Below are 12179 nucleotides of genomic sequence, written 5' to 3'. Positions count from 1 at the left end.
CGAGACTGTTTGCAAAATGATTGCGGGGCACCCTGGAGGGATGGGGGGGGGGGGGAAGCAGGGGTTAGGGACGGGGATTAGCTGTGGGGGGTAAGAACTCCAGAACCCCCCCCCCCCCCGAGGCTACAGCTGCCCTGCGCCACCAGCCCAACCCTGGCACTCCTGCTTCCTGGCCCCCAGGCGCTGGGATGGGGGCAGCCGGGGATGCCTGGCTGAATGGGGCTGAGGCCAGGCCCAGACCTGGGAGCCAGCCCCTAGGAGCCACACAGCGCTACTGCCCCCTAGGGGAGACAGCAGGGCTCTCCACCTTCCACAGCCAGAGCCTGAATCCAGTACCCCCAGCGGGGCAGCCTGGGGCTGGGACTGCAGTAACCACCTTTCCCTCTGCCCGCCCGCCTCCGCAGCCAGGGCACCATCCCTGCCCTGGCTCAGAGGGGAGAGAAAGAGGCCCTCAGCCGGGGAGAGGGGCAAGCATTTTTGATTTTTGGGTAAGTGGTCAAGGGCTGCACTTTTCTGGATGCAGGAGGGGGGTGCAGGATCAGGGAGGAGCTGTGACCGGGGCGGAGAGGACACTGGCCTGGGGGAGGGGTGGGGAAGGGGTGCAGGATCAGGGAGGAGCTGGGACTGGGGCAGGAGAGGATGCTGGCCTGGGGGAGGGGTGCAGGGTCAGGGAGGAGCTGGGACTGGGTTGGGGTGCAGGAGAGGGTCCTGGCCTGGGGGAGGGGTGGGGAAGAGGTGCAGGGTCAGGGAGGAGCTGGGACTGGGGCAGGAGAGGATGCTGGCCTGGGGGAGGGGTGCAGGGTCAGGGAGGAGCTGGGACTGGGGTGGGGTGCAGGAGAGGGTCCTGGCCTGGGGGAGGGGTGGGGAAGGGGTGCAGGGTCAGGGAGGAGCTGTGACCGGGGCAGGAGAGGACGCTGGCCTGGGGGAGGGGTGCAGGGTCAGGGAGGAGCTGGGACGGGGGTGGGGTGCAGGAGAGGGTTCTGGCCTGGGGGAGGGGTGGGGAAGGGGTGCAGGGTCAGGGAGGAGCTGGGACTGGGGCGGGGTGCAGGAGAGGGTCCTGGCCTGGGGGAGGGGTGGGGAAGGGGTGCAGGGTCAGGGAGGAGCTGGGACTGGGGTGGGGTGCAGGAGAGGGTCCTGGCCTGGGGGAGGGGTGGGGAAGGGGTGCAGGGTCAGGGAGGAGCTGTGACCGGGGCAGGAGAGGACACTGGCCTGGGGGAGGGGTGGGGAAGGGGTGCAGGGTCAGGGAGGAGCTGGGACTGGGGTGGGGTGCAGGAGAGGGTCCTGGCCTGGGGGAGGGGTGGGGAAGGGGTGCAGGGTCAGGGAGGAGCTGGGACCGGGGCAGGAGAGGACACTGGCCTGGGGGAGGGGTGGGGAAGGGGTGCAGGGTCAGGGAGGAGCTGGGACTGGGGCAGGAGAGGATGCTGGCCTGGGGGAGGGGTGCAGGGTCAGGGAGGAGCTGGGACTGGGGTGGGGTGCAGGAGAGGGTCCTGGCCTGGGGGAGGAGCTGGGACAGTGTTTGGTTTGTGATCTGTGGCGGGGAGCTGGGGCAGGGGCACGGGCTCCGCCCAGGAGTCGCTTACCTAGGTGGCTCTCGGCCAGCAGGACCCTCCGGCAGCTTCCCGCCTGCCCCCCCAACGTGCGCGTCTCTGCGCAGCACGTGGCCCGGGAGCTGCCCGTGCCCACAAGCAGGCGGGGCCCCTCCCCGGCAGCTTCAAGCAGGGAGCAGAGTGCGGGGCGGCGCTGGCTGCAGAGCACTGGTGGCCCCGCCCCTCCAGCCGGAGCCCTCTACAACCCCAGCACTTGGGCCTGGAAGTACAAAAACCCAAGAACCTTTATTAGGGTGGAGCCCCGACCCCCGGGGCTCCCCAGAGTCCATGGAGGAGCAGCCCTGGGGCAGGCGCTGGCAGGGGCAGGGCGGGCGGCTGGCCCCCCGGCCCGGAGCTCCCAGGGCAGGCGGGGGCGGGGGCGGCGGGAGCACAGGCCCTGCCCCCCCCTCGCTATCTCAGGCCCAGCTTCTTCTTCTCTTTCTGCTTCTTGCGCACCACGTCGATGTTGCGATCCTTCCACATGCTCTTGCGCAGCTTGATGGGGCGGCTGCCCACGTACTTCCCTGCGGCACAGAGGGGCGGGCTCAGCACAGGCACAGGGGGCATCTGGCTGCATCTCACCTCACCCCATCAGCACCGCAACAGCCTGACCCCCCTTCCCACCCCTCTCAGCAGCCCGACAGCCGAGCCCCTCCCCTTCCCCGGCCCATCAGCCACGTGACAGCCGAGCCCCTCCCCTTCCCCCGCCCATCAGCCACGTGACAGCTGAGCCCCTCCCCTTCCCCTGCCCATCAGCCACGTGACAGCTGAGCCCCTCCCCTTCCCCCCGCCCATCAGCCGCGTGACAGCCGAGCCCTCCCCTTCCCCCGCCCATCAGCCACATGACAGCTGAGCCCCTCCCCTTCCCCCGCCCATCAGCCGCGTGACAGCCGAGCCCCTCCCCTTCCCCCGCCCATCAGCCGCGTGACAGCCGAGCCCCTCCCCTTCCCCCGCCCATCAGCCGCGTGACAGCCAAGCCCCTCCCCTTCCCCCGCCCATCAGCCACGTGACAGCCTAGCCCCTCCCCTTCCCGCGCCCATCAGCAGGGGGGCAGCCTAGCCCCTCCCCTTCCCCCGCCCATCAGCCGCGTGACAGCCTAGCCCCTCCCCTTCCCCCGCCCATCAGCCACGTGACAGCCTAGCCCCTCCCCTTCCCCCGCCCATCAGCCGCGTGACAGCCGAGCCCCTCCCCTTCCCCCGCCCATCAACCGCGTGACAGCCGAGCCCCTCCCCTTCCCCCGCCCATCAGCAGCGTGGCAGCCTAGCCCCTCCCCTTCCCCCACCCATCAGCAGCGGGTCAGCCTAGCCCCTTCCCCTGCCCCAGGCCCTCACCGTTCATCTCACGCATGGCGCGGACATAGTCGTTGGGGTCCTTGAAGCTGACGAAGCCGTAGCCTTTGGTCTTGCCGGTGCGCTTGTCCCGGATCACCTTGGCTTTGAGGAAGGACGGGTAGCGGCTGAAGGCCCTGGCCAGGATGTCGTCGTTCACTTCGTTGCCCAGGTCCCCGCAGAAGATCCGGAAGTCGTCTGGCATGGAGGAGGGGAGGAGTGAGAGGGGCAGGGCCAGGTCAAGGCTGCCTGTGCTCGCAGCATCATCTGCCATGGCCCAGCACCTGCTCCATGGAACGCGCCCTCTAGTTAACCCCCAGCAGCATCCAGTGGTGGGGAGTTCCGGAGGTTAACAGTCAACCTCAATCCCCCAGCAGCAGAGTTGCACCAGCTAACAGCAGTATCCTGGAGCTCACCTTCTCCAGCGGCGATCGCTCCCGCCCCCCACCCCCCAGATTCCCCTCCCCTCACTCACCAGGGTCCCACTCCAGCAAGCTGGAATCCTCCCAGCAGCTCCCAGCTGCCGTGCGAATGCAGCGCTTCAGCTTCTCCTGCCTGGTTTTCTTTTTGTCCTCAACTACTGGCTCCACCATGGGCTGGGGGGAGGCCAGGGGTCAATGACAGGCAGAGCCCGGAGCAGCCCTTCCACCACTCTCCCCTCTCCTCCAGGGCGGACCAGCCTCGGCACAGACGCCTCCTTACCCACTGGCACAGAGCCCACCCCTAGCCCCACTCCATCCCAGCCCCCCAACTACCCCATAATCCCCCCGCCCCTTGCAGGCCCCTCACTCCTGCCTCGATCTGTCCCGCCTCCGGCCAGATGCCCCCTTTACCTCCATTGGTGCAAATCCGGCTTCGGGGCCCCTGGGCCGCCGCCCCCGGATGGGCCCCAGCTCTGGCATTCGCAGTGGCGGCAGGACCCTGACCTCTGGCATCACAGGCTCCATCTCGGGCATGCTGGGGCCGATCATAGCCTCCTCCAGCCCACATGGCTCCTTCTCCTCCACCACGACTGGTGGGGGTGGCTCCCGCAACTCCTCCTGCGGCAACGAGGAGACTAGCACCCGGGCCATGTGACTGTAGAGGGATTAGCCTGTGGAACTCCCCTCCTCATGACCCCCCGAGGGCAGGGGGTAGCGTGCTAGCCTGTGGGACTCCTTGCCCCATGAATCTCATAGACCAGTCTGATGTGCTGAGTTAACTGAATAACCTGCAGGGGTTCCTCTTGCCTGGTTATTATAAAGGAATGGACCAATAGGATGGCAGAGCTGGCCCATGAGACTCCCTGGCGCTAGGGCAGTTAACGGGGTTAACCTGTGGAACTCCCTGCCAGTGGGACACATATTGGAGGTTCTGCAAGTTCCATGCACCAATCCCCTCCAGGTCAATGCCAGGGGATAAATCCCAAGATTCATTATAAGGCTTGAATTCTGGTGAAATTAATTCGGGGAAACCTCCACTCCCACTACAAGAACCAGCCCCACCTGACCAGAATCAAACCCCTTCTAGGAAACTTCCCCACCACAGGGCCACTGAGGCAATCCGCTTGGCATGTTTAAAAGGGGCATTCGCTGTGCGACAACTCCATGTGAGGCTGGGATGGCAGGGACCAGAGCTTCAGGGCATGGCACAAGCCCACACGGGCCAGGAGGGAAGGACCCCGAGGATCAGGTGACCCAGCGAGATGCACCACAGGGAGCGGGGTAGTAAAGCTTCCTCCCAGCATGGATGGAGGTTGAGTGGCAGCAGGCTCCCCCCCTCCCCCCCACTCACCTCCTGCTTTTTCACGGGTGGGGCAGAATACACGGTGGGGGCTGCCTGGATCACCATGGGGTTTATCTTCGGAGCGGCCATGACGGGGGGGCGGGGAACCGACATGAGAGGTGTGATCGGCCCGACGGGGACCCCGGGTCCCACCTAGAAAGCAGCGACAGTAAGGCTGTTAAAGGGGCGAATGCAGACGCTGGCTCCCCAGCATGGGTCTGTCCAGCTGCTGAGAGCCCAGGATACAGGCCCGTCAAAGCCGATGATGCACCCCATGCTGACGTGCTGCTGCCTCTGGGGTGGGGCATAAATGTGTCTGTTCAGAGCCCTTCCTCCTCCCTGCAGCACAGCGCCCCCTAGCACTGTCTGGGGTTACACGACTGCTGGAGGAGGGCACCCTCTCTGCCCACCACCCTGTCACAGGAACAGCCAACTCTCCCCTCGGCCGACGCCTCCCCCCCACTGCAGGAAACACACTCACCGGAGGGCCAGTCCTCATCGGTCCTATGGGCCCTAGGGGTGGGCCAGGGGGCCTTTGCATGGGGGGGCCCATCATCATCTGTGGGCCCTGGGGACCGGGCATGGGGGGCCCCACCATAGCAGGGTGGTGAGGCGGGCGCATTGCCAGGGGCCTGGGAGCACCTGCTGAGAGACAGACAGACAGACAGACAGAGGCGTTTCATTTCTGTGGCAACGGGATTTCCCACATAGATTTGATTCCGGGACTAGCCAAATCTAGGCAGTGAAACTGACCCAACAGGAAGTGAAACTGACCACCCTCCCCTGGGCTTTGGGAAGTTCAAGGAAAAGAGCGAGCAAAGGGCAAAAGTCGCTAGGATAACAGGCTTCCCCTTCGTGCTCGACGGTCATTTCCTCTGACCATCTTAGGGACCACCCTCCCCAGTCCCTTGGCCACACCAGACTGCCAATCTCAGGGTTTATAAGGTGGCCTGGGGGCTTTTTTCTGCAAGAATCTTATCAGGAAAACTCAGGATGGAACTTTTAATTCAACCCAACGTCAGACTCAGTGTCTCCCAGCATGGAGCCTGGTGCAAAGATGGGGCTGGCGAAGGACACTTACCGGATCGCTGCAGGACGTGAGGCACAAAGGCTGGCCGAAGGATGGGAGGCCTCTGTGGAGGGACAACTGCAGAGGGCGAGAAGGACGGTTTTATGTTAAGGCACCAGGCTGGGTCTTGGGAGGGGTGGATTCAATTCCCAGCAAGGCCGCACGCTCCCTGCGTGACCGCAGACAAGTTACATGTGACTCTCTGTGCCTCAGTTTCCTCACCTGAAAAACTAAGAGAATGGTCTGTCCTTTGTTTTGTCCAGTTGCCCTGAGAGCTTTCCAGGGCAGGGCCTGTCTCTGGTTGGGCCTGGGCAGCGCCTGGTACGAGACCCTGATCCCAACTGGGGCAGGGCCTGTCTCTGGTTGGGCCTGGGCAGCGCCTGGTACAACGGGGCCCTGATCCCAGCTGGGCAGGGCCTGTATCCAGCTGGGTCTGAACAGTGCCTGGCACAAGGGGGCTCCGATCTCAGCTGAGGGGTGCTACAGCATTACACACAGACAGTCCATGCGTACCAGCTCTGGAATAGATCATTAGGGGAAAACCCCTTCTAGACTGGAGGCCATAAGGCAGCATTGCTCAGGAATCGTGGAGCACTGAGGGAGTTGCATCCTGGCTGATTAGACAGCTGCTTTTGGAGGAGGGACCGTGTTAATATCCATCAACCCAAACCCGATTCTGTACAGGGATCACACAGTTACATCCAGCATCTGGAGAGAAGGAAGATGACAGCCAGAATCCCCTCCCCCAGCTGGAGGGCAGGTGTCCACAAACATGTCGCAAACACTGGGCAAACTGAGTCACAGCTCACTGCTGACTGAGCTGGATTCATCCCCACCCCCGTCTGGTCACATCAGCACAGCCGACAGAACACACACAGCATCTTGCTACACCTCTGCAGCTGACGCTTCCCACAGCCCTTCAGATGCTGCACAGTCCTCGTTCACTCAGTGATGACATGGCCCTGCGGATACAGCTGCTGTGCTCTACCCTAGAGACAGGTGCATCTCACCACAGAGAACGACGACTGCGTATGCAGCCTCCAACGCGCTAGCCACTAGTGGCTATTTGGCCCATTGAGGGTGGCTAGTTCACTACAGCAGCAGCCCCTAGAGCGGCTACTGTTTCTGAAGAGGTTGGACGCTACGGTGCTAAAGGGCTTGGAAATCCTCTGTTGGAGTCCCCAGGGCAGGGTTACAGTGCAGCTGCCTCTGGGGTGGTGCGCAGCTTTCGTACAGGATTCTTCAGGAGCAAACTTTTCCCAAGAGCAGGTTACTCCATAACGGGGACCAGCGGCTGGTGTAGGTCACTTGGCGGAAGCGGGAGACCTCGCTAGGTGGACTTGCTGGTTTGATGCAGACGGCAGGGAGGCAGCCACGGGTCTGATCCGTGGCAGCAGGATATCCGCTTAGAAGGGCCCATTGCTAGATACAGGATAAAGTTGCGCCCCAGAGATGACAGTTCAGTTGCCCCATTTATGAAGTGGAGCTGCTGGGCCCCCTGGCAGTCCCCAGCGGTATCGATGCCCCAGCAAACCCAGCACCCAGCTGGCACAAACAGCTCATCGGCAGCCGTGGCAGGGGAGCCGCGGGCTGGCCGAGCCTCCCTCCAGGCGGTGAGGTACGGGGGGACTTTTGCCCTGTCTCCGTACCTGCCCTGCGGATGAAGAGGGGGCTTCGGCTCTCGGGGCTGTCAATCCGGCACCTCTCGCCAGCGCTGAAGTTCACTCAAAAGAGAAAGAACAGACACATTGCCTTGGAATCTCAGACGGGCCAGGTGCAGCCAGACACCAGGCCCCCGAGACTCGCTACCTACCTGGTCCCACAAACGGCACCGGGGGGGCAACAATGGGGGCCACAACGGTGGCTGCAGCAGCCGCTCGGGCTTCTAAGCTCTGCTGGACCTGGGGCAGAACGGACACAGGACCAAAGGTCAATGTAGACATAAGAATGGCCACAATGGGCAGACCAAAGGTCCATCCATCCCAGTGTCCTGTCTGCCGACAGTGGCCACTGCCAGCTGCCCCAGAGGGAGGGAGGGATCACAACAGAACTCTGCGATACCTCTGGGGGAGAGGCACCTGGGCTAGTGCAGGAGGAACACCCACCTCTGCCCAGGCCCCTGCCCTGAAACATCTGTCTGGAGGCTCACCGGCCTCAGGTGACATAGCCCCCACTTCCCCAGGAAGTCGCTGGCCAGCTGAAGAAAGGAGCAGCAGATTAAAGGGCACAGGACCAGGGGGACTTACTCCCCTCAGCTGCCCTGTCAAACCTGGCATAAGAGTGGAGGGTTAATTTAGCTTCGGCTCAGCCACACCCCTGGCCTCTACAACCCCACAGCCATGAGCAGAGCCAGGGACCCACAGTGGAGCATGGTACTGACACCTGGGCACAGCCTATTAGCAGGCTGGATCCCAGCCAGTCTGGATTCACCAAGCTCCTGCCAACTAGGGATGTTAAAATGTGATTCATTTACTACTCGAGCAGTTGATAAGGGTCAGCAGTTCCAGCACAGTCTGGCTCGTGCCAGTTCACAGCATAACCTCCCCAGCTGCTGCTCTGCATCCCACAGCCCAGGGAAGCTGGGTCAGTCCCTGCTCCGGGGGTCGTTTATCACTGAGCATAACACCCCCCTCCTCCCCAGCTGCTGCTCTGTATCACACGGCCCAGGGGAGTCTCTTATTAGAAGACCCACGGAGCAGGGACTGACCCAGCGTCTCTGTGCCGGTTTCCCTGTGCTGTGCAAAGCAGAGTGGCAGCCGGGGGGATGGGACTAGTCAACAGTGCTCCTGCTTATTGGTTAGCTGGCCAGTTGCTACCATCCCTACTGCCAACCCACAACCATACAAAACAGGGGTACAGCCAGCCGGGGCAAGGACATGGCGACCCACGTTTTGTGCTGTGGCTACTGCTTCTCATGCAGGTTCCAAGATCAAAAGAGACCATTAGAGCAAGTGTGACCGCCTGGCTAACACAGGCTAGAAAATTTAAGCTAGCTCCCACTGTCCTGAGCCCAATCACTCATATCTGAGTCAAGCATCTGCCAGTAAGGAGACATCAACAAACTTACTCCCAAGGACCACGGTGGATTGTATGCACCAAAGATTTATTTGGATTAAGCTAAACAGGAACAAGACATCCTTAAACTTCTCTGTGTAGACAAGTCTAGAACAAGACAGGGCAACAGCTTTCAACTTTTCTTCATTTACAGTCCCCTAAAAACCCTGGAGATGCAGGCCTCTTTGGAAAGCTTAGACAGTCTGCAGATCCCCAGGTTGAAAACCCCCAAGGAAGGGTGTGAATTTAAAAGCGCAGTACCTATTCCTATGTGAACACTTTTATTCACTTGGGAACATGCAAACACGGAAGTTATTTGGGAACACTTGTTCCCAACTAGTTGCACACACAAACAATTTTAAATCTCCTGGGGAAGGAATGTCTGTTTCATTGTGTATTTGTACAGCACCTAGGAGAAGCCCTGCACACATGGCAGAATTTGATTTTTTTTAAAACAGTTATGATACTAATATTGATCCCCCCCGACACACACACAATTTATCCATTTAAATTTCCACAGTTGCAGGAAATTATCAGAAGTCGGACATTTATTTACCAACAGTAGATGCTGAGATTCAAAAAGTTATAAGTTTATAACAGTTAAAACACAACCTGTTAACATCACATTTCAAAATATGCAAAGTAAACGACCTTAAATCAAATAAGTTGTCAAGCTAATTTTGCTTACTTTGAATGTAAATTTTGACTATCATGCATGGAAAAATCTTTTCAGCATTTGCAAGTAAAATTGACATCTCAAAAAAAATCAATTCCTTCCCAGCCTAGTAATGAATAGGGCTGTAGGAGCTACTGCAACACAAATAAGGGAATGTCACAATGGAGAAAGGTGTTTTGCATTTCATGACATTTCCGCCACAATTTACTCCACCACTAACAAAGCAACCTACAAGCACAGCCCGCAAAAAGCCAATGTGGGAGAAAGACACATGCACAGCCTGTCCCCCGAGGTCAATGAGAGACGCCATTACGTTGATTTACTAACCTGGAGGAAAAGATACTTTGGGTGGGCATATGTACATATAATAAGCAGGAGGAGGGGATCACTCATTCCCTAGTGAGGGGTGTCACCACTTACCCCTGAGCAGGCAAGATGGACATGCAGCAGTGGCGGCAGGGTATAGATGGGGGACGGGGAGAGTGGAGTCACAGAGAGCCCAAGTCATGGCTGTGGCCAGCATGTGCCCAGGGAATCTGTTTTTTAATCTCTTGGCTGCCACCAACTACATTCTCTCATTGCATTTCTGCGCAACAAACAGCAGCTGCACCCAGCACCACCCCTGTGCTGCTCATGGCCTTTGGTGAGGGACAAGTCAGTGCCTTACCTGCTGGTAGGTGTTGGTGGCAATAATGGGCCGGATCACTGGGACTGGGGGCACCGCGGGCACAGCTGGCACTGCCAGAGCTACTGGAACAGCCTCAACCACTGGAGCCCCAGGAGGGAGGGAAACAGGGGCCCCCAGCACCTCCTGCTCAAACCTGTACAGTGTGAGAAATGGAAGCGTGTTGAAGTTTCCCCACCATCATCTCAGGGCCCCGAGACCCCACGTCTCCCTCCTGATGCAAGGTCCATTCCTTCTTCAATTCAGGATCTTTTACTGCTTTGCCCTGGTATCTGCCCACCTCCAGCCCTCTTCCACCCAGCTCTCCATTCCCTCCCGGAAAAGGCTCCCCATCACCCTTCCAAACACCCCCAAGGACTCCTATGGCTCCTATACTAGGCCTGGGCAAAATTCAGCCAATGAGGAGCTCCAGGCAGGCTCCCCTGCTTGCCCCTGCATGCCACTCAGAAAAATGGCTGCTGAGTCCTGTTTTTTTTTAAAAACTGGAGGGGATGGAGGAAAGCTTCAGGAGCTATTTGAATAACAGGCAGCCAAGAAGAACCCCCTCCCCCCACCCTTCTTGGCTCAGTTAGCCACAAAAGCACATGGCTGGGCAGGCAGGCAGGTTTGGCTGCTGGCTGGTAAGTCTCCTGGCCAGAACCTGCCTCTGGCACTCCAGCTCCCATCTTCCCCAATCCTCTGCCCCACCCAGTCAACATACCCAAATCCTCTGCCTCCCTTTTGCATCCATACCCCCTCCCAGATCTGGCACCTCAGTCTCCTGACCCAGATCACAATCCCGTCCTAACATAGGTCACTTCCCAAACTCTAGTCCCCTGACCTAGGTCACAATGACTGCCTTTACCCAATCTCCCTCCCAGCCTCCATTCTCCCTTCTGCACCCCAATCCCTGCTCCACCCAGCCTCCATCCCAGCCCCTGCACCTCCTCCATTAATATCATGGAAGAGTACAGCCCATGACCACTTTCCAAAATCTTGGAGTGCCCCCCCTCCCCATACAAAATATTGCCTACCCCATCCTACACTCTTGCACCCACTGAAAGATTTCCATCCTTTTGACCTTCAGTCTCCCTCCAGAACACTCCACTGCTCAAATATCTACTGACCTATAACACCACAGTCCCTTTCTCCTTCTCCCTCCAGAATTCTCTGTTCTGGGCTATGCACCAGCTTTAATTCCTCATCTGAACCGGCCCATTCCCATCAGCTCCTCCACAACCTTTTCATCCTCCTTCCACCTGCTCCACGTCACTCCCCCCCCCCCAGGGGTCTCAGTCTTTTGCCCTAGCTTGGTTGAGCCACCCCCTAGGTCTCCCCTTGCGTCTCTCCCCACCCATGGGCTCCCTCCTCCCTTTTAGCCGGGGATCTCCACGGATCCTCCCGTCCATGCTCCAGCTCCCCCCTCTCCCCCCACCTGCTCTTGATCCCTCCCAGCCCCTGGAGCCTGCAGGCTCCTCTTTTCCTGAAACCAGGGACCAGATCCCCGCCCTCAGACTCCCCCTAAACTCCCCCCCCCCCCCCGCGCTCACAGCGCCATCTCCGCCTCCATCTCTTTCAGTCGCTCCTCCCCGCTCTTGGCGCCCCCCGCAGCCGCGGCTCCCCCGGCGGGGCCGGGTGCCGGGGCGGGTGCCGGGGCCGGAGCCCCCCCGGCGGGGGGCGGGGCAGGCGGAGCCGCCATGGCGGGGTCTGGACTCAGCCTCCGCCGCTCCGCGCTGCGGCCCGACGCACCCGCTTCCGGCGGGCCGGTGATGACGTAAGGAGGCTTCCGGCGCGGAGCCGGAAGTTAAACACCACTGTGGAAGTTGTCTCTCATCATTTCCGGCGCGATCTTATGGCGTAACAGAAGGGCGGGGCGCACGGGAAACCTTCCTAGCGGGAAGGGGGCGTGGCTTGCATGTCTCACGTGGGACGGGGCCGAGAAGGCAGGGCTCCCATTGGCCTTTGCCCGGGGCACGTGATTCTAATTCATTTTCCGTCTCCTACGCCGAGTAGAGCGGCGAGTCCCGCAGGACCCCGC

At 60.3% G+C, this 12179-nt stretch overlaps 1 protein-coding gene across 4 annotated transcripts; it reads right to left on the bottom strand.

Annotated features, from left to right (window-relative positions):
* Positions 1 to 1813: 1813 nt before the first annotated feature.
* RBM42 (RNA binding motif protein 42) lies at positions 1814 to 11916 on the bottom strand. Of its 4 annotated transcripts, none has more exons than XM_075908324.1 (11): positions 11692 to 11915; positions 10145 to 10298; positions 7561 to 7648; positions 7397 to 7471; positions 5760 to 5825; positions 5160 to 5323; positions 4688 to 4831; positions 3748 to 3954; positions 3390 to 3510; positions 2918 to 3112; positions 1814 to 2110 (listed from the first exon to the last, which is right to left on the bottom strand). In XM_075908324.1, exons 1-11 carry the CDS (start codon positions 11838 to 11840, stop codon positions 1998 to 2000), a joined length of 1476 nt encoding a protein of 491 aa, XP_075764439.1. In that variant the 5' UTR covers positions 11841 to 11915; the 3' UTR covers positions 1814 to 1997. The 4 variants fall into 4 exon arrangements, with proteins under 4 accessions (XP_075764439.1, XP_075764440.1, XP_075764442.1 ...); XM_075908325.1 differs by having other exon boundaries at positions 5160 to 5320; XM_075908327.1 differs by lacking the exon at positions 7397 to 7471 and having other exon boundaries at positions 5160 to 5320; positions 11692 to 11916.
* Between the last annotated feature and the right edge of the window lie 263 nt (positions 11917 to 12179).

The sequence above is a fragment of the Pelodiscus sinensis genome, chromosome 24, assembly GCF_049634645.1.
Source record: "Pelodiscus sinensis isolate JC-2024 chromosome 24, ASM4963464v1, whole genome shotgun sequence".
Classification (NCBI taxonomy): Eukaryota; Metazoa; Chordata; order Testudines; family Trionychidae; genus Pelodiscus; species Pelodiscus sinensis.
Note: the sequence above shows the minus strand (reverse complement) of the source record. Positions and strands in the feature narration are given on the sequence as shown.